A 19676-nucleotide genomic window follows, 5' to 3' on the forward strand; every position below is an offset into this window, starting at 1 on the left:
AATTAAAATCAGAAAGAATGAGACTTCACACTTATAAAAGTAAATTTTCAGTGTCAGAGTGGTTGTTTGGTAGTAATTAACATTTACCAAATTATTAAAAATTAATTTACACTTGAATGGACAAGGTGTAACTTTTTCTGGCAGGTTTAGACGCCGTTCATGTGTTTGAAATGCTGAATTTCTCAATAAGGTATCTGTGTAGCGAAACTTGTGGAGAGACAACAAATTGGACAGCAACTTCATGATTTACATTTTTAACTGCACATGTCTGGACACCAGAAGTTGTTGAAATTTTCATAAGCTATTTGATTAGGTGCCACAGAAAGGGTTGTTAGATGAGATTAGGGCTCGTGGGTTTGGGGGTAATACATTAATTAGCTTGGGTTGGGCAGAGTAGGAATAAATGGGACATTTTCGGGCTTTTAAAAAATTATTTATTCATAGGATGTGGGCGTCGTTGGCTAAACCAGCATTTACTGCCCATCCCTAATTCCCCTGTTCAGAGGGCATTTAAGAGTCAATCACATTGCTGTGAGTCTGGAGTCAGATGTAGGCAAGACCAGGTAAGGACTGCAGATTCCCATCCTTAAAGGGTTTTTACAACAATCGGCATTTGTTTCATGGTCATCATCAGACTTTTAATTCCAGATTTTTATTTAATTCAAATTTCACCATCTGCAGTTGTGGGATTCAAGCCCGGGTCCCCAGAGCATTACCCTGGGTCTCTGGAATACTGGTCAGTGACAATACCACTATGCCACTACCTCCCCTCGGCTTGGCAGGTTGTAACAGGTGGTGCCACAAGGATCACTACTTGGGCCTCAGATATTTAAAATCTATATTAATGAGGGAATTGGGTGTAAGGGATCCAAATTGGCTGACAATACTAAGCCATGAGGAGGACACAAAGAGGCTGCAAAGGAATAGAGACATGTTACATGAGTAGGCAAGAAGGTGGCAGATGGGGACAATGTGAGGAAATGTGATATTATCCACTTTGGTAGCAAGAATAGGAAAGCACAATATTTTTTTAAAAGGTAAGAGATTAGTAAAAGTTGGTATTTAGGGGTATTTGAGCATCCTCATACACAAATCACAAAGTTACATGCAGGTGCAGCAAGCAATTAGGAAGACAATGGCATGTTAGCCTTTATTGTAAGGGGGCAGGAGTGTAAGAACAAAGAAGTTTTGCTGCAATTGAAAAGGGCTTTGGTGAGACCACACCTAGAGTACTGTATTGTTTTGATCTCCTTTCCAAACAAAGGATAAACTTGCTTTAGAGGACCTGCACTCAAGGTTCAGTAGATGGAATCCTTGGATAGGAGGGATCCTCTGTGGAAAAAAAAATGACTAGTGAGCCTATGTACCCTGGCTTTTAGAAGAATGAAAGGTGATCTCATTGAAATGTATACATTTTTAGTTGGCTTGATGGGGTAGATGCGAAGAAGTTGTTTCCCTTGGCTGGAGAGTTTAGAACTAGGAACTATAGCCTCAGGTTAAGGAGCAGTCATTTAGGGGACTGAGATGAAGAGAAATTTCTTCACTTAGGGTTGTGAATCTTTGGAACTTTCTATTCCAGAGGACAATGGAAGCTCAGTCATTGTGCATATTCAAGATGGAGAGTAATCAATTTTTGGACACTAAGGGAATCAAGGGATGTGAGGATAGGACGGAAAAGTGGAGCTGAGGTAGAAGATGATCTTACTGAATGATGAAACAGGCTTAAGGAGCCGTATGACCTATCCTGCTCCTATTTCTTATGTTCTTGTGCTGTGCACCATACTCCTTAATAACAGCGAGCACTCATAGCCACATTCTTATATCTACTGCAAAATCTGGGCCATCTAGTCAAAGCCCAGGCTTTTGAGAACGTCTGAGGTCTTGACCTAAAAACTGTAAGCAAGGCATTAAAAGATGTAAAAGTTAATCCAGTGAGTAAAGAATGGCCCAGAATTAGCTGAAGTAACGGTGAACCCCATTTGTCGTATTTCTTTTTCCTTATCCTTAGATTGAATGATAACGCAGAAAGCTCAATAGGGCATCTAGGATCAAAGCAATAAAAGCATTTAGGATAAAAGCACTCTGTTTCTCTCTCTGTTTCTCTCTCCACAGATGCTGTCAGACCTGCTGAGTTTTTCCAGCATTTTCTGTTTTTGTTTCAGGGCACCTAGGATCTTGGTGAATGATGGAACCAACTGTCTGTCATAAGCAATGTGATTTAGAAAGAAGTCGAGGAATGATGGAGAAGGAAATAGGGTGAATTAGAGTCAAATTAGATTTCTTTTTATTCTTTCACGGGCTGTGGGCATCGTTGGCTAGGCCAGCATTTAATGCAAGATACAGAAAGGGACATAGAGAGGAGAAGAAAGTTTGGATTAAGAGAGAAATACAAGACAGAAGGAAAAGGAAGAAAAAAAATAAATTTTACATGCTATAAACATCTAAGTACAATTTACTACCTGCAGGAATGAGACAGCACAGTTTCAATTTTAGTTTGTAACAATTTGGTGTGGTGGTGTAGCATTATTGTCACTGGACTATTAATCCAGAAACCCAGGGTAATGCTCTGGGGACCCAGGTTTTAATCCCACCATGGCAGATGGTGAAATTTGAATTCAATAAAAAATCTGGAATTAAAAGTCAAATGATGACCATGAAACTATTGTCAGTTGTTGTAAAACCCCATCTGGTTTATTGATGTCCTTCAGGAAAGGAAACCTGCCATCCTTACCTGGTCTGGCCTATGTGACTCCAGACTCACAGCAATGTGGTTGACTCTGAAATGGCCTAGCAAGTCGCTCAGTTCTTAAGGGCAGTTAGGGATTGGCAATAAATGCTGGCCGAGCCAGTGATTCCCCGATCCCATGAACGAATAAAAAAAAACTCATCTCTCCTTTTGCCAACCCCATAACTTGAATTACTAGAACTTGCCTTATTTTAGATCTTAGAAATTTTAGTCACTAAGAAAAGGTAGATTTCTTCAAAATCTTTTAGTTGGTTCATCAACACTATGTGACAGTGAAATGTTCACTTGCTGATATAGGGTTTTTCATGCATTGGTCCGGATTTTCCTGTCAGTGGCAAAGCCTTGGCATTCGCTGCGGAGTGCATGAAATATTCCTATTTGAATAGGCTGCAGCTGGAAATCACTCTTCTTGCTGCAGCTGGGCCTAGCCTCGGGGCAAACAGTGAAGCCTTCCAGTGTGGTGCATTGCCAAGGAAGCCATGTGCCCATTGACATTGTGAGCTCAAGACATGACCCTTGAGGTCAATCTTCAGTTCAATAACAGACGAGGTTCTTTTTAATGATTTTAAATATTTTAAAATATTTATGACTCTTTTAAATCTGTTTTGAACTTTTAAATACTTCTAACGCTTTTATAGCAGTTTTATAAGTCTGCCAGAGCCTGTCCCTCCAGTAGCAATGCCTCATGGCTCTTCTTTCCACCCTCCCTCAGACCTCTTTCCCTACTCCCCTGGCTCCCCATCCCAGCCCCTTCAGCTTCCTCTTGCCACCTGCCTCCTGTTCCTCAGTTTCCTCCCCCCCCGCCCCCAGCTCGGCTCCTCAGTCCTGTGATGTCAGAAACAACACTTCATGCACTGGAGGATCCAGCCGAGTCAGGGAGGAGGAGCCAGGGGAGTCGGAGAGCCGAGGACTGGTGGGAAGGGGAGCTGGGGATGAGTCAGAAGAGGAGCTGGGGTAATTGTGAAGAATGTTTTTATTGCCGATTATAACAGTTTACAGCAATAAAGCCTTCATCTACTTGCCTGACAAATTTACTTTCACTGGCCTGTTCCTAGTTGCCCTAACTTTTGCACATGAATATCCATTTAAGTTGTGGGCAAGAAGACCAAATTCTGGAATTAATGATCCATTGCGTCCCTTTAAAGTGGCGAACTTCCAAGCATTTGCCACTATTGAGAAAGCAAAATCTGGGCCATTGTGTTTTTCCATTGTGTTATGTTGATATGGAGATTTCCCCTTATAAAAATGCGGCACTGGAAGTAAGGTATGTACAGGAAGTGTGCCCCATATACAAGACTTTTAATGATGCTTGGACAGATAGGAGTATTATTTGTAATTAAGTTAACACTATCATAGTTTATTTGTAATGTTATGAGTGCAAGATTATAGATTTAATGCGTTAGGAACAATTTAATTTTGAGTTTACTGGTCTTAAAGTAAAAGCACATTTAAGCGCAACTCTAATTTAACAACAGAGCAATGCGTTCATTTTATAGAGGTGGTAGAATACACCTGCTATTGTATAACAGCATGTTATCCATAAAATCCTAAGATCATAAGAAGTAGCAGTGGGTATTCGGCCCATTGAGCCTGCTCCACCATTCAGTAAGATCATGGCTGACCTGATTGTGGCCTTAACCCCACTTCCTGCCTGTCCCCATAACCCTGATCTTCCTCATTGATAAAAAATCTGTCTAACTTATCCTTGAATATATTCAATGATCTAGCCTCCACTGCTTTCTGTGCAAGAAAATTCCAAAGACTAATGACCCTTTGAGAGAAAAACTCCATCCTCATCTACGTCTTAAATGGGGAGACTCCTTATTTTTAAGCTACGCTCCCTAGTTCTAGATTCCCCCACAAAAGGAAACATGCTCATGGCATTTACCCTGTCAGGCCCCCTGCAGAATCTTACATGCTTCAATAAGATCACTTCTAATTTTTCTAAACATCAATGAGTACAGGCTCTATTTGCTCAACCTATCCTCGTAAGACAAGTCCTTCATCCCAAGAATAAAAACAAAAAACTGCGGATGCTGGAAATCCAAAACAAAAAATAAAAAATACCTGGAAAAACTCAGCAGGTCTGGCAGCATTGGCGGAGAAGAGTACAGTTGACGTTTTGAGTCCTCATGACCCTTCAACAGAACCTTCAGAACAGAACCAGTTCTGTTGAAGGGTCATGAGGACTCAAAACGTCAACTGTACTCTTCTCCGCCGATGCTGCCAGACCTGCTGAGTTTTTCCAGGTATTTTTTATTTTTTGTCTTCATCCCAGGAATCTGCCTAGTGAACTTTCTTCTGAACTGCCAACATTCCATTTGTCTTCTGAATTACTTGCTGTATTTGCATGCTAACTATTTGTGATTCATGTACAAGGGCACCCAGATCCCTCTGTGCTAGAGCATTCTGTGCTCTCTTTCCATTTAAATAATATTCTGTCTTTCTATTCTTCCCACCAAAGTGGACAGCCTCACATTTTCCCACATTATATTCCATCTGTCAATTTTTTGCCCACTCACTTAACCCATCTATATCCCTTTGCAGGCTCTTTCTATCCTTTTCACAACCTGCTTTCCTACCTATCTTTATATCAGCAGCAAATTTGGCTACAATATTGTCTGCCCCTTCATGCAAGTCATTAATTTAGATTGAAAATAGTTGAGGCTCCAGCACTGATCCCTGTGGCTGAGGAATTGTGAATATTCTGAAATGGAAGTGTAAAATACTTTCACGCCTTCAAATGTCAATATTAGTGCTGTATTATGTAATAAAATGGGGAGGCATGGACTGATTCATTGTCTGACAAGTCGTGCAACGTATTGAATACTGTGTATTCATCAGAGAACATCTCCATTTCTTTCCTTGTGTTGAGGGGCACCGACCTGAGGAACTCCTGCAGCAGTATTCTGGGTTTGAAATAATTGGCCTTGGACCAGCACAACTATCTTCCATTGTGCTAGGTATGATTCCAAGCAGTGGAGATTTTGCTTCCTAATTCCCATGGATTTTAACTTTGCTAGGACATGATTTTAATTTTGCTAGGACCCATTGATGCCACACTCAGTCAAATACTGCCTTGATGTCAAGGGCAGTCACTCTCACCTCACCTCTGGAATTCAGCTCTTTCATCCATGTTTGGGTAAAGACTGTAATTAGGTTTGGAGCTGAGTGTCCCTGGTGGAAACCAAACTGAGCAACAATGAGCAGGATATTGCTGAGTAAGCGCTGCTTGATAGCACTGTCAGTGACACATTTCACCACACTGCCTAGTTGTCCAGTTATGAAGGCATTGAATAGTTTGCCCTATCACTGCAGAAGAAATTTAAATGCTAATATTAGCCCTGGAAAGTCAGTCAACAGACCGTTTATCCTATGCTTTTGTGCAATGACTTCCTTGTGCAGCCGTCTGAAACCCAGCGGGATTCACTGAAGCCTACAGTTGTGAATACTTGTGAGTTTATCTTCTTTTTAACTTACTCTGATCCATGTTTTTGTTACTTCTAGACTTGACTATTCCAATGCGCTCTTGGAAGGACACCCACATTCTTCCCCTCCATAAAATTGAGGTTATGCAAAACTCCGTTGAATGTACCCTTACTTGCACCGAGTTTCATTCATCCATCAGTCCTGTGCTTGGCCTACACTGCTTCCTGGTTACGCAATACCTTGATTTTAAAATTCTCATCCTTGCTTTCAAATCTGTCCATGGCCTTGCCCCTCCCTATCTCTGTAATCTCCTCGAGTGCAACAACCGTCCAAGATATCGGGGCCCATCTAATTTTGGCCTCTTGAGAATCCTTCACATTAATTGTTCCATCACTGATGTTGGTGCCATCAGCTGCCTTGGCCTCAGCTCTGGAAATCCCTTCCCAAACCTGTCTGCCTCTCTTCCTCTGTTTCTTCTTTTAAAACATCCCTAAAAGCTGCCTGTTTGACCTAGTTTTAGACCAAGTGCTCTAATATCACCTTATGTGGTTCAATGTCAAATTTTGCTTATAATGTTCTTGTGAAGTGCCTTGTGGTATTTTATAAATGTTAATGTGCTATATATTTACTGGTTGTTGTGGTTTCAGTCAGCTATACAAAACCTGTATTGCTAGAAGTGATGATACTAGCACTAGTCCCACATATTATAAATATACCTTGGGTAAATAACTGAAATGACAATGGAGAAACCACGGCCCTGGGAGATTAAGACATTTTCAGTAGAATTAGCGCTCACAGTTCCAGACTGGCAACCATTTATAACTTTATCATTTCTGATTTTGAAGACCATATGGCTGTGGGGGAGAAGTTTGATTTGTGAGTGCATGATTGATGTGTGAAGAATCTGTAACAGTAACATTTTCCAGCTGAAAGCCTTGAAATAACTGCAGTTGTTTCATTTCTAGTTGGGCTACGTGCCTATGTGGAGTGTGCTAGAAAACATTAATGCTAAGTTTATAACAAAAACAGAAAATGCTGGAAAAACTCAGCAGGTATAGCAGCGTCTGTGGAGAGAGAAACAGAGTTAATGTTTCTAGTCCGTATGACCCTTCTTCAGAGCTGAAGAGAAGTGGAAATGTGATTAAATTTATACTGTTTAAGGGGAGTGGGCAGGTGGAGCTGGATAGAAGGCCAACGATAGGTGGAGATAAAGGAGGGATTGACAAAGATGTCATGAACTGAAGAACAAAGGGAATGTTAATGGTAGTGGTTAGTGCTAAAAATGGTGCTAATAGTGGCGTAAAGGTAAGTAAGCGGAATGTGATTATAGCAGGGGTAGCATTGTCACCCAGCCTGTGTTTGGTCTCTCCAATGTAGAGGAGACCGCATTGGGAGCAGTGGATGCAGTAGACCAAATTGAAGGAGGTGCAAGTGAAACTCTGCTTCACCTGAAAGGAGTGTTTGGGCCCTTGGATGGTGAGGAAGGAGGAGGTAAAGGTGCAGGTGTTGCATTGCATGGGAAGGTGCTGTGGGAAGGGGCTGAAGTGTTGCGAGTGATGGGGGAGTGGACCAAGGTGTCCCAGAGGTATACCGATCGTGTCAGCCTGTTCCTGCCACACGGAACTCATTTCTCCCTATCTTGACTCTGTTCTCTCTCCCCTTGTCCAGTCTCTTCCCACCAACATATGCGATTCCTCTAATGCCCTACGTCATATCAACAATTTCCTGTTCCCTGGCCCTAACCGCCTGCTCTTCACCATGGACGTCCAATCTCTCTACTCCTCCACCCCCCACCAAGATGGTCTGAGGGCTCTCCGCTTCTTCCTTGAACAGAGGCCCGAACAATCCCCATCCACCACCACTCTCCTCCGCCTGGTTGAACTTGTTCTGTCACTGAACAATTTCTCCTTAAACTTGTCTCACTTCCAAATAAAAGGTGTGGCTATGGGCACCCGCATGGTCTCAGTTATGCCTGTCCCTTTATGGGGTAAGTGGAACATTCCTTGTTCCAGTCCTACCCAGGCCCCCTCTCACAACTCTTTCTCCGGTACATCAATGACTGTTTCAGTGCCGCTTCATGCTCTCGGCTGGACCTGGAAGCATTTATCAATTTTGCTTCCAATTTCCACCCTTCTATCACCTTCACATGGTCCACCTCCAACACTTCCCTTCCCTTCCTTGACCTCTCTGTCTCCATCTCTGGTGATAGATTGTCCACCAATATTCATTACAAGCCCACCGACTCCCACAGCTACCTCGACTACAGCTCCTCACACCCCGCTTCCTGTAAGGGCTCCATCCCATTCTCTCAATTCCTTCGCCTCCGTCGCATCTGTTCCAATGATGACACTTTCCAAAACAGCGCTTCTGACATGCCTTCCTTCTTCCTTAACTGAGGATCACCCCCCCCCCAACTGTGGTTGACAGGACCCTCAACCATGTCTGAACCATCTCCCACAATCCTGCCTTCACACCTTCCCCTCCCTCCCAGAAACATGATAGGGTCCCCCTTGTCCTCACTTTTCACCCCACCAGCCTCCGCAATCAAAGGATCATCCTCCGCCTTTACTGCCAACTCCAGCATGATACCACCACCAAACACATCTTCCTCTCACTCCCCCTGTCAGCATTCTGTAGGGACCGTTCCCTCCGGGACACCCTGGTCCACTCCTCCATCACTCCCAACACCTCATTCCCTTCCCACAGCACCTTCCCATGCAATTGCAGAAAGTGCAATACCTGCACCTTTATGTCCTCTCTCCTCACCGTCCCAGGGCCCAAACACTCCTTTCAGGTGAAGCAGCTCTTCACTTGCACCTCCTTCAATTTGGTCTACTGCATTCGCTGCTCCCAATGCGGTCTCCTCTACATCGGGGAGACCAAATGCAGACTGGGTGACCGCTTTGCGGAACACCTTCAATCTGTCTGCAAGCACGACCCAGACCTTCCGGCGCTTGCCATTTCAACACAACATTCTGCTCTCTTGCCCACATGTCCATCCTTGGCCTGCTGCAATGTTCCAGTGAAGCCCAACGCAAACTGGAGGAACAGCACCTCATCTTCCGAAGAGGCACCTTACAGCCTTTTGGACTTAACATTGAGTTCAACAACTTCAGACCATGAACTCTCCCCTCCATCCTCATCCCCTTTTTAATCCCCTTTTTTCTACATTCATTTTTATTTTTTATCCACTTATTTTTATTTTTATCCATTTATCTGTAGTTTTATTCCCTTGTTTATCCCATTTTCTATCCTTGTTTTTCCCCACCATTGCCCCCTCCCCCCTACCCCTTCCCCCACAGGACCATCTGTTACTTGTTCTATGTTGCTCTTTCACACAATGCTACCCCTGCTATAATCACATTCTGCTTTCTTACCTTAATGCCACTATGAGCAACTTTTTTAGCACTAACCACTACCATCAACACTGCCTTTGTTCTTCAGTTTATGACATCTTTGTCAATCCCTCCTTTGTCCCCATCCAGCACAGAATCACAGAGTGCAGAAGAGGCCCTTCGGCCCATTGAGTCTGCACCGACACATGAGAAACACCTGACCGACCTACCTAATCCCATTTACCAGCCCTTGGCCCATAGTCTTGAATGTTATGACGTGCCAAGTGCTCATCCAGGTACTTTTTAAATCATGTGAGGCAACCCGCCTCCACTACCCTCCCAGGCAGTGCATTCCAGACCGTCACCACCCTCTGGGTGAAAAGGTTTTTCCTCACATCCCCCTCTAAAACTCCTGTCCCTCGCCTTGAACTTGTGTCCCCTTGTGTCTGACCCTTCAACTAAGGGGAAAAGCTGCTCCCTATCCACCCTGTCTATGCCCCTCATAATCTTGTACACCTCGATCAGGTCGCCCCTCAGCCTTCTCTGCTCCAACAAAAACAACCAAAGTCTATCCAACCTCTCTTCGTAACTTAAATGTTTCATCCCAGGCAACATCCTGGTGAATCTCCTCTGCACCCCCTCTAGTCCAATCACATCCTTCCTATTATGTGACCAGAACTGCACACAGTACTCCAGCTGTGGCCTCACCAAGGTTCTAAACAACTCCATCATGACCTCCCTACTTTTGTAATCTATGCCTCGATTGATAAAGGCAAGTGTCCCATATGTCTTTTTCACCACCCCACTAACATGCCCCTCTACCTTCAGAGATCTATGGACACACACGCCAAGGTCCTTTTGTTCCTCAGAACTTCCTAGCGTCATGTCCTTCATTGAATACTTCCTTGTCAAATTACTCCTTCCAAAATGTATCACCTCACAATTTTCAGGGTTAAATTCCATCTGTCACTTATCTGCCCATTTGACCATCCCATCTATATCTTCCTGTAGTCCAAGACACTCAACCTCACTGTTAACCATCCGGCCAATCTTTGTGTCATCCGCAAACTTACTAATCCTACCCCCCACATAGTCATCTATGTCGTTTATATAAATGAACAAATAATAGGGGACCCAGCACAGATCCCTGTGGTACGCCACTGGACACTGGCTTTCAGTCACTAAAGCATCCTTCTGTCATCACCTTCTATCTCCTACAACTAAGCTCCTACAACTAAACCGTTTTGAATCCACCTTATCAAATTACCCTGTATCCCATGTGCATTTGCCTTCTTTATAAGTCTCCCATGCGGGACCTTGTCAAAGGCTTTGCTGAAATCCATATAAACTACATCAACTACACTACCCTCATCTACACACCTGGTCACCTCCTCAAAAAATACAATCAAATTTGTTAGGCATGACCTCCCTCTGACAAAGCCATGCTGACTATCCCTGATCAAACCTTGCCTCTCCAAGTGGAGATAGATTCTCTCCTTCAGAATTTTCTCCAATAGTTTCCCTACCACTGACGTGAGACTTACTGGCCTATAGCTCCCTGGCTTCTCTCTACAACCCTTCTTAAGTAGCGGAACCACATAAGCTGTTCTCCAGTCCTCTGGCACCTTCCCTGTGGCCAGAGAGGAATTAAAAATTTGGGTCCGGTCCCCTGTGACCTCCTCCCTTCCAGCATTTTCTGTTTTTGTTTCAGATTTCCAGCACCCTCGGTATTTTGCTTTAATTCTAAGTTTATACTGCTTCTGCTTTATCTCATCTCTTTTTCTCTAGTCACTGTGATAGCCAGTGAAGATCTGTGCATTACTACTTTTGTCAGGGTTGTGTAGTGTTACTGAATGCTGCCAAAGTTTGAACAGGTAGTCAGGAGCAACTCGTGTGGGAGAATTTTCTCCCTGTCGGTGGTGGAGTTGTGCGGGGGCGGGCGTGAGCCTGATCGGTGCCACTGATCGGGCCCACGCCGCCATTTTATGTGGGCGGGCCACTTAAGGCCCGCCCAGCATGACGTGCACCCAGAAGCGCTGAGCACTCCCTGTGCGGGTGGGGGGGAATTCCCTGATTCGGGGCCTGTGCTCTTTCGCGCATGCATGCAAATGAGCGCAGAAATCTCCTTGAGGCACAGAGCTGCCTCAGGGAGATTATTTTAAGTTTTAAAAAGCTGAATAAAGAAAAGAAAAAAATTTCAGACATGTCCCCCCATGTAACAGTGTCACATGAGCTGGGACATTTCAATGAATTTTTTAAAAAAATTTAATTCAATTTATAAATCCCGCCCATGGATGAGGTTCCATGAAAAATGCGAAGGCCGCCTGGGCTGTTCGCCTGCCCGTCAACCTTAAGGTTGGACGGGCAGCTTAGTTTATCGGTTTAATTCGTTTTTAAATGGCCTTAATAGGCCTTTGACAGTTCGGTGGACGAGCAGCCGACTCGGCTGCGCGCCTGCCAAACTGAAATTCTAAATGACGCGCGGTGATGTTGGGACTCACACCCGACATCACCCTGCGTCATCTTACGCCTCGGTGAGTGGGCCCCACCCACGCTCACCGAGCCGAAAACTCTAGCCCTGAGGTTCTTCCCTGCACGTCCCTTACTGTGTTATTACTAAAATTGGACTGTCAAAGATGACAACATGTCAGGTACATGAATCATACGATAACTATTATTCCCTTTGTAGTTCAAATCATTTTACCTGGATCTGGAAAGCTCTTTTTCATTTGGTACTGACATGATGTGTCAAATTACCACCTCCTTGGTCACAAACCTCTATGATTTGAACGATAGCCATCATTTCATGAAAATTTGAAACTTCAAAACTAATCAGAGCCCGGAATGGGTTATTTTTCTGGCAACATGATTCATACTGCTACATCCCATGATATAAATAGGTTTTGGATGCATAACGAGATGGCACATTTGTGTATGTGGATAATTGGTGCAGGTTATTGCTATCCTGCTCTCTAGGTGTCCTCCATTGACCCAAATAGGCAATTAATCCAGAGACTCTGAATGTGACAATCATATCTCAATAGGAATATAGATACTGCCAATTCATGGCTGCCAAATTAAATGTTTAATATGTATCACTGTTTCTAATTGCTGTTTTTCCTTTAACAGTTTAAGAAAGAGGAGCCAGTACTGAGTAGCGACAGTAAATCCTCAGGCACGTCGGCTGATGGTGTAAGGTCAGTCAAAGTCTTTCATCATATTTTGGTGTGTCTTCTCAGGGCTTTCCATGGGAAAATGTTCCTCAAAACAAGAGAGCAGTCCAGCCAACATTTGGACTTCTTTCTGTCTAGTATTTCAAGGAGTGCCACCTTTAGTTGGAGAATATCTATTGTATAAGGTCACATTTTCTCATACCTTTTTTCAAAACATTTTACACCAACTTTACCAAAAAAAATGCCTCTTAGCTAAGAGTACTGATGCTATTAATTCTGAAAAAATCTATTTTACCTCCTCTTCATCTGTCTCAATAATGAGATGGCAGATGCACCAAGTGCCACAAGACTTTGGCCACCTGAGTCCTGCAGAATTGGGAATGGGGGCCTAAGACCTACTCTACCTGATATGCTCAACTCATAATCAGGAAGCAGATTAGAGCCCTGTGCACCAGGCTGGCTATGTGGGAAATTGGAAGATTTCTCGAATATCCTGTGAATGTTTCCATGATGTTGTATTTCACCGACCCTTTTATCAGTGATAATCCCAAAGGATCTTGTGGCCCTTTTGAGGAGGGCAAGTCCCCCAGCAGCCTCTCACTGCATTGAGTTTGATTTAATTAGAGACCCTCTCCACAAGGTCTGTTTATAAAATTTTCCTTCTGGTGGGACATTTCCTTGTGATGAGATATTTATGCCCTGTTTACCTCCCTCACGGCTCTGAGGTTTACGGGGAGGGAGCAGGGAAGGTGGGTGATGAAATTTCAGCGGTTGGGTAAGTCAGAAGTACGGATTTCCTTCATGTTGTGCCTAATTTAATGTAAAGATCCGGTTTACCAACTTGTGGAATTAGTTTCCTTTTCGCATCCAGACTGAAAAGTTGGTTGACTGTTGGACTGGTAGGCTTGTGGCACTAGGCTGCAACTGAGGAGTGGACTAGAGGGAGCGAAAGATCATGGCTCGAGATATAGATTGGTGCATAAGCCTGGAGAGATTAAAGGCTGGGGAGAAATTTGTGGGAATTGTGGAGAAAATCAGGGGGTAGAGGTGTGGTGAAGAGCAGTGGGATGGCCATGGAAAAAATCAGTGCAGAGGTTGTGGAGAAGATTACAAGCTGGAGTTGACATTGTGTCCTGTGGAGGACAGCAGGGGGACATTGGATCATGGGGAGGCTGGATATGAACACAGTGGGGTTGATGGGCCGAATGGCCTCCTTCTTCACTGTAACGATTCTGTGATCACTGGGGAGATTAACAGGGTAGCTTGATAGGCTGTGGAAGCAGTTCTCCTTCTGGCTCACGTGAAGTGCTGGAAAGACGTTTACCTGCTGCTCTCACCTCTTTTTCTTTCCAGTCGACTAGTGTTAAAGTAGGACAGGGATAAAATCTTAGGCTCCATTAAAATATTTAAGTTAGGGACCAGCCTACTGGGATCAGGTCAGTTGCCAACCTACCCTCCCCATCTCCCTTACACTGGAAGTGGGCAGGGTCATAAAGGATTGGGTTCATGTTTGACTTTTCTTTTTACATTTTAACTTCACGCTTGGTCCAAATCCATCTGTTTTGGGGATTAAAATTACCCCCATCTGTCCAAATGCTCTTTAAAAAAAATACTGTCAGCAGTCTTTAATGACTACTGGCGCTGAACATATCAATGCCTCAGCCTCAGTAATGCTCCAGTACCTCACAGTAAGTGCCACAAGTTCGAGTGAGCTAACCTTGCTTTATTTGCCAGGATCACATTAGTATGTTTTTTCTTTCTCTCTGTTTTACCTCCTGTCTTAAACTTATCTTTCTCCTTTTCTTTATATTTTTGTTTCATTTCCCCCCAATCTAGTTTTTCTTGTCTCTCTCTGCTCCCTCTCTTGCTTTTCTGTCTCTCTTCGCTCCAGTTTCTTCCCCTTTTCCTTTCTGTTTGTTTACTTGTTTCTTTCCTTGCTCACTCGCTCTTCCTTTCTATGTGTTTCTGTCTCTTTCTGTCTAGCATGAATTTGCTTTCACCTCCTCCTCCTTCATTTCTCCTCCTCTTTCATTTCTCCTCCATCGTGGTTCTTTTCTCCACCTCCTTTTCTTCAGGTTTATTCTGTGTTCCTTTCTGGTTTGCTCACCTCCTTTGTTTTCTCTCCTGTCTTTTCTCTATCTCTTTCATTTCATCTCCTCTCTTTCTCTTATCCTTAATTGCAAATGTGCTGTTTTACTCATCTTGAGGAGACTACAGGGTGGGAGGAAATCATGGCCTGAATCTCGCGATCAGTGCATTGCTGCTGCATGCGAGGGTTCTCCCAACCAGACAATGCTGCGCATTTCTTCTGAGATCTTCCAATCCCAGCTGTCAAGGAAATGCATAGCGCAACATCTGCTGGGGAATCCATCAGAGCAGAGAAGAGTGAGGGGAAGAGTGGACACGCCCTTTTTACAGCACTAGTTGCCATGTTCAGGTAAGTTTAAAGGTCCAGTCTTGGAGTGTGGGTGAGTGGATGAATGGATGAATGAGGTAGGTGAGTTGGTAGTTGGATGAGGTGTGTAGGTGTGTGAGGTGGATAGGTGGGTGAATGGGTTGTCGGTTGGTTGGTTGTAGGCCAGTTGGCGGGGATTGACAGGTCCGGTTGGGGGATAGTCAGGACGGGTTAGTTGGGTCAGGGGGATAGTTAGGTCGGGGGGTGGTAGTTAGGTTGTTTGGGGTAGTCGGGTCAGGCCGGGCTGTAATCAGGTGATGGGGCAAGGGTAGTCAGGTTGGCTCGAGGGGTAGTCAGGTCAGGGGGGTTAGTTGGATTGGGTTGGGTCAAGGGACTAGTCAGGTTGGGTTGAGGGGTAGTCAGTTTGGGCTGAGGGGTTGTCTGGTCAGGTTGGGGGTGTTAGTTGGATTGGGTCATGTCAAGGGGTAGTCAGGTTCGGGCGAGGGGCACTCAGGTGGGTTTGAGGGGTGGTTGAGTCGGGGGGTTTAGTTGGGTTGGGTTGGGTAGAGAGGGTAGTTGGGTCAGGCCGAGGGGTTGTCGGGTCCGGTTGGGCGTGTTAGTTGGGTTGGGTTGGGTCGAGGGGGTAGTCAGGTTGGTTCAAGGGGTAGTCAGGTCGGGGGCTAGTCAGGTGGTCAGGGTGGGGGTAGTTACCCAGGTTTTAGACAAGATTTTGATTTGTCTAACATTTCCTGGGTTACTATCAGGGTAAGTCATGTGGATCTGCCCCAAGCCTCCGATTCTAGCTCAGAGTCAGAAACATCGTGCAGGATCCTGGGCAGCCAGGAATTGCCCATCAGAACTTGCCGGGCAATTCCCACATAGTCCGTGCGTCAGGACTTCCGTAGGGCCCTGACGCATATCTTCCGATGATCCGGAGACCGGAATATTTGGGCCTGTATGTTGAGTAAGGCCAGACAACTGATGAGAGTAGGCTGGGCTAACTGAAGTAACCCACAAAGCTAGTGAGAGGGTATGTCGGAGAGAAGAGTGTTGAGGAGTGGACAAAACCAACAATGGGAGCTTGACCCCGGCTAAACTGCAAAGTTTGAACGGTTTAGGGCATAGGTCACCAAGCTGAGGAGAAGATTTGCCTTGACTGACCCAAGATCCAGCTCCACCCTATACCAGTGGTCATCAAATTCTGTTTATTTTTTTAGGATCATCATCATGTCACACATTCATACTTCTAAGTTGCCAATTCACAACAAATGTGAAGCCCAAACAGGATGCCCCAGCTCCAAGAAACTGAACTCAGGTTACTGATACTGTTGATTTTCTAATATAATTGCAATAATAATTTGAAATCTGTGGTAAAATATTGTCTAATTGAGTCATACCCTGGACCTAAACACCTAAACAGTTGAATAAAAGAATCTACAGAAATTTAGCTGTAGTTGAAATTCTGCATCTCATCAGCATGTTTATATCGTGTTATATTTTTAAAAAATGTACTGTAGCCTTGCCACTAATGCATGACCATAAGCTATATTTTTCAGTGTTCCATTACCTTACTTCATTGCTTTTTTTTACACTGATGCAACTCAGTTCTGCCAAACTTCTTCCCTCACAGTCAGTACTGACAGAGCAACTGACAGCTTTAACACATCGAAGTAAATGTCTGTAGAATAGCATGTTGCTTATTAAGCCTAGCCCTTTCCTTTTCATATAAGCTGATTTTTTTTCTATTAGACACTTTTTTTTTTAAGTTGTCTTGGGACACTTTTACGCACTGGAAATAACAATTTTCTATGTTTGACACCCCTTTTGAATGAGCATTATTTATGTGGATCTGTACAAAGAGATGCAACTGAATTCAGTCCAGTTTCTTTTGGTTATGCATATCCATATTTAACTACAAAGAGTGCCCTCTGCAGTCGGAGTTCAATAATATAGTTTTGTTGCTCAGCATAAATCCATTCGGATGAAGATGATTAATTTGCCTAATTAGAAATGAGACTGCAAAAAGGGTTAGAACTCTAGTATTTCATTTAAAAAACACTTCTGTCCTAATGGCCTCAAGGAAAGAGGCTCCACCTGGTTTATTAATTGTCGCAAGTTCAATTCCTATTCTGAGTTAATTTCATTTGGGTGGTGGGTTGTTGCTAAAGTTGGCTTCTGTAGCTTGGGAGGGTAAAAATCAGCCAAGGTTCCTGCTCTCTGTTGCTATGCAAGGATCCCTGCTGGAATGTGCATAATGTGTGGATGCCAGAATCAGGCACACTTGGTATGCTCTTCACAGCCTGCAGTCAAATGCTCACTATTGCCTTGTATTTAACGAAAAATTAGGTGTCCTGTGGAACCGCACCTCAGAAGGAGTTATTGCCATTACGACAGAAACGGAAGGAAAATTGACAAAAATAAATGATACTTTGTTAAATGTCTCTGATGGTTCAGTTTACAAATGCACTGCATCGTGTGATACTGACTCAGACAGACCAGAAGCTCCTAGGTTCATACCCCAGACTCTGGGGAGTTTGCCAATCTCAGCATTCATTCTCTTGCATTCATATAACATCTTTCACAGGTGCCTCTCAGGGCACTTCACTGATAGGAGGAAGGAAAATGGATACTAAGACATGAAAGGAGAACTGAAGAGGGGTGACTGAAATGTAGGTCGAAAAGATGGGTTTTGGAGATGTTTGTGGAGAAGTGGGGAGTAGTGGGGTGCAGCTCCTGAAATTAAGAGCCAAAAGGTCGGAGTCGCTGTCAACAATGATGGGCAATAAAGGAAAAGCTAAGCACAAAAGTCTGGAGTTAGAGGAATGGATTTTTCAGGGGAAGAGGAGGGGGAAAAATGAGTGGAGGGAGAACTCTCAAAATGGAAGATAGTGCGGGGAGGGAGAGAGCACACAAGGCCTTTGAACAAGGATTTTAGGTGCAGAAAGCCACTGAAATCAGCAAGGCTGGGATGGTGGGCTTGCATGACTTTTTGCATAGCAGCGTAAGCAGGGGTTTAAACAAGTTAGAGTTAGATTGAAAGGGCAACAAGGAGAGTGTTGAAGCAATGGAGAATCAAGGTGATGAAGGCACGTAGAAAGGGTGGAGGCAAGCAGTGTTGCAGAGGTGCAAGTAAGTGGTCTTTATAATTGATGGGATACAGCGTCTGAAACTCAACACATTCCATTGTGATGTCTTGATTGCAAACTATTTTGTTCAGTCTGTGACAGTGGCTGGGCGAACGTGATTGAGTAATTGTAAGGGAGCAACGTGCTGAAGACTAACTTTGGCTTTTTTGAACAAGCTGAAGGACATCATGACTTCATTCAAAATGAGACAGTGGAGGGACTGAGAGATGTGTGGGGCGATTGGTGTCAATGGCATACATGTGGAAGCTTTATCTGTGGATGATGGTGCCAAGGCACAACATGTAAAAAAGCAATTGGAAGGGGCCAAGGCTAATCCCATGGAGGCCTTCAAAGGTGATGGCGCAGGGGGAAAAAAATAAGCCATTGCTGGAAATGTGCTAATTATATTCACGTAGCTGGAATTCCACCTTCAGCAAGCCATGGAGTCACACTGAGCTGGACCATGGAAGAGAAGCATTGAAAGAGAAGAGGCATGTTTTACCATGTGAAATGCTGTGGAGAGCATGAGGAAGGCTAATGCATCATGGTTACAGTCATAGAGGATGCCATTTGTGACTGGTTAGGTCATTTTGGTGCTGTAAAAAAGATAGAAGTCAAAAAGGACCCTAAGAAAGAGTATGTTCAAGTTTCCACTCCTCAGGTATGAGAAATTAAAGAGGCAGGGGTGGGGTGCTGTATTTGGAGTGGGAGGAGGAGGGTGTGTCATTGTGAGAGTCATGCAGGAGCAGAACTATTGAAGATGATGTTGAGGGAATGGTTAAGCAAATTTATTGTGATTGGTATATCATGATAAATAGAAAGCTGAAATGGGGGCATTTGCGAATAAGGTGATGTGCAGTTTTAAGGAGCCTAGATCGAGTTTTTCCATGGACAGATGATAACACTAGGGGGAGAGACCAACAATTGTAGATGAAACCTGTGGCATCACAGTGATGGTATGAGCATGGTAGTGATGAAAAGTGTAACCAGCTAGGGAGGTTTTGGTAAAGAAGGAGTTAATGGCCATGTTTCTGTCAGTGTTAGGATATCAATACAGTCATCCATGTTGAAGTCATCAGTAACAAAGGCCATGTTTTCAAGTGAGGAAACATGTTGGAGGGAATGAAGAGATAGTTTGGTGATTGTTTATCCATGGTAAGGTAAGGTTCGTTGGCATTTGGTTGGAGGGTGAGTGGGACAGAGAGGAAATTGGGAAGATTGACCCCAATATTTGCTGCAGTTCTGCCCCAGGCTCCTGAAGTAGCAAGCGTTTCTGCGATTATTACTGGAAGATGTGTATCTATTGATATTGAATGGGATCATGTGTGGCTGTGGTTATTTGTATAGCCAAATAACTGCAACTGTGACTATCATTTCACATATGAGAAGTAGTTTCTCAGGCACATTCCTGGGGTCTAGTTGATGCCCATGAAACTGTAAAATTGAATACCTTCAAGAGAGGGATAACAATTA

General features: G+C 44.0%; 1 protein-coding gene across 1 annotated transcript in view; it reads left to right on the top strand.

Annotated features, from left to right (window-relative positions):
* The window catches only part of LOC144672242 (band 4.1-like protein 4B), a 67044-nt gene extending 54127 nt beyond the window's left edge, over positions 1-12917 (top strand). Inside the window, exon 5 of the mRNA XM_078534082.1 lies at positions 12640-12917. Within this exon, the coding sequence (XP_078390208.1) occupies positions 12640-12867 (228 nt within the window). The 3' untranslated portion in view covers positions 12868-12917. The remainder of the gene's footprint in view (positions 1-12639) is intronic.
* Positions 12918-19676: the final 6759 nt, after the last annotated feature.

Source organism: Cetorhinus maximus, chromosome 3 (assembly GCF_964194155.1).
Source record: "Cetorhinus maximus chromosome 3, sCetMax3.hap1.1, whole genome shotgun sequence".
In the NCBI taxonomy this organism is placed as follows: domain Eukaryota; kingdom Metazoa; phylum Chordata; class Chondrichthyes; order Lamniformes; family Cetorhinidae; genus Cetorhinus; species Cetorhinus maximus.